This window comes from Phaseolus vulgaris, chromosome 8, assembly GCF_000499845.2.
Source record: "Phaseolus vulgaris cultivar G19833 chromosome 8, P. vulgaris v2.0, whole genome shotgun sequence".
Classification (NCBI taxonomy): domain Eukaryota; kingdom Viridiplantae; phylum Streptophyta; class Magnoliopsida; order Fabales; family Fabaceae; genus Phaseolus; species Phaseolus vulgaris.
Window position 1 is genome coordinate 6,937,512 of NC_023752.2, and position 2,088 is coordinate 6,939,599.

General features: G+C 36.6%; 1 protein-coding gene across 1 annotated transcript; it reads left to right on the forward strand.

Annotated features, from left to right (window-relative positions):
• LOC137823675 (F-box/LRR-repeat protein At3g48880-like) lies at positions 1-1,228 on the forward strand. The gene is made up of 3 exons (XM_068628900.1): positions 1-55; positions 176-554; positions 655-1,228. The coding sequence occupies exons 1-3, from the start codon at positions 1-3 to the stop codon at positions 1,226-1,228; spliced, it is 1,008 nt and encodes a 335-aa protein (XP_068485001.1).
• Positions 1,229-2,088: the final 860 nt, after the last annotated feature.

The window sequence follows — 2,088 nt, forward strand, 5'->3', positions numbered from 1 at the left end:
ATGGCTTCACATGTTCTTTACAATCCCACCACTGTATTTTCTCCATATACAAGGGGTATTCACACATTATTTTTTAATATAGAGATTGTAGGATTTTTCTTCATTATTTGATTTGGAGTTCCTTATTCATGAAAAAAGTGAAAATGATTGTGTAAAAAGTTTCATATATTTGCAGGAAAACGTCAAGAAATGAAGAAAATGAAATCAAGTGCTGGAAATGTCCGGAACACGAATAATGATCTGATGCATGAGATTCTGGTAAAAATATTTTTATGCCTTAACGTTGTGGATGTTGCAGTTGCCTCCCTAGTTTGCAAATCCTGGAACAAAGCTTCTCGTGAGCCATCTCTCTGGAACAAGATTGATCTCTCCACACTCGGCTCTTACTGTTTCAGAAAACCTCTCAATAAAATTGAAGCTTACAGGCACTCGAGTTTGAAGATGACTCAATTCTTGAAACATGTTCTTGATCTGAGTAATGGAAGTACTACCTGCCTTATATTCAACTTTTATGTTTACTTAACGAATGAACAGTTCATCCTTGTAGCACAAGGGTAAGGATTCTCTCGTTCTGAATTACCCTTTTAGCATGCATGTGGGTTATTATAAAACCGTTCTATGTTTGTAAGTTAAATGCTTCTTTTTGTTTTGCAGGACCCCTAAACTGAAACGAGTTGTTCTACCAGAGACGGGTGATTTCTCAAGAGGAGTAGTGGAGACCGTAATGAGCTTATGGAGTTGTCTAGAGTCCATTACCATTACCTCTGGTGTCTCGGGTTATTACACATTGCTAGCTATTGGCAAATACTGCAACAACATCACTGAGATGAAATTTTCTCAGGGTTGCTACTTTGAAGAAAAGCATGCTGTAGCCATGGCTAAACACACCCCCAAGTTGAAGATACTGAGCATAAGGACTGTAGCAACAAGCGTGAAGGCATTGTTCTGTGTGCTGAGATTCTTAGAACATTTGGAGAAGGTGAATATATGCCATAGTCTGATCATGGATACAGCATATCCGGGCACCGTATTTGTAGACATTAGGGAGCTACGAAGGCGTTTTCCAGCCTCGAGTGTGGAAAAGCTATTATACTGTGAAAGAGGATCGTGCCTGAGATGCATCAATGGTAGAGACACTACTCCCAGCAGACAACCAGATGGACCCTATGAAGATATCTGGGGGGAGGATGAGATTACCTCTCTTGCCCATTTGCCTCAACCTTCTTAGGCTTCAAGACATGCAAGAGTGCCACACTTCGTCACTAGAATTCTCTACAATGTCTCATGTCCTTTTGATTAATAGCAGCTATATAATCGTACTTAATTTTCTAAGTTACTGGTAAACAAAAAACATTTTCTATGTTTATGTGTTTTTGGATTGCATGTTTGAACAATATTTCAGTGTTTCTGAATCTTGCATGTTTGAACAATATTTCAGTGTTTCTGAATCTTGCATGTTTCAACAAAGTTTACTTATATTATATCCCGTGGAGCTGGTGGTGATACTGCACCATCACCCCCATAGTAATGAAGCTTGGGTAGGTTGTTTATGAGGTTCAGACACTTCTTTTAGATGGGCGTATCCGTTAACACTCGTATGACATTCGTAGGATACTTATTGATGAAGTGTTCAATTCAAAAAATATTTGTTGAATTTTTTAAAATTCTAGCACGGCTCTAACACAATTTTAAAAGGTATAAATACAATAATTTTCTAAAAGCTCAAATTTATTGTATAAATTTTTATTATGATTATAAAAATAAGGAACAAATTCTTTTGAACCAGTCATGGAAAATATCTTTTTGCTCCAAAAGAATCTGAAACATACTTTTGCACATAAATATTTATTTTCAATTTATATAATTCAAAATTATATAATATATAAATTTGTGTCCCCGTATCTTACATTTTAGAGATTATACGTATCTTCGTGTCCATATCCGTATCGTGTCACTGTCCGTATCCGTATCTGTGTACATAGTACTAGGTTGTATCAATTATCCAAACTTTACCATGAGGTCTGCTGATTAAGATGGAAGACAACTACCGACATGTGACCTATTTTCACCTGTCTCTGAATCCTGCAC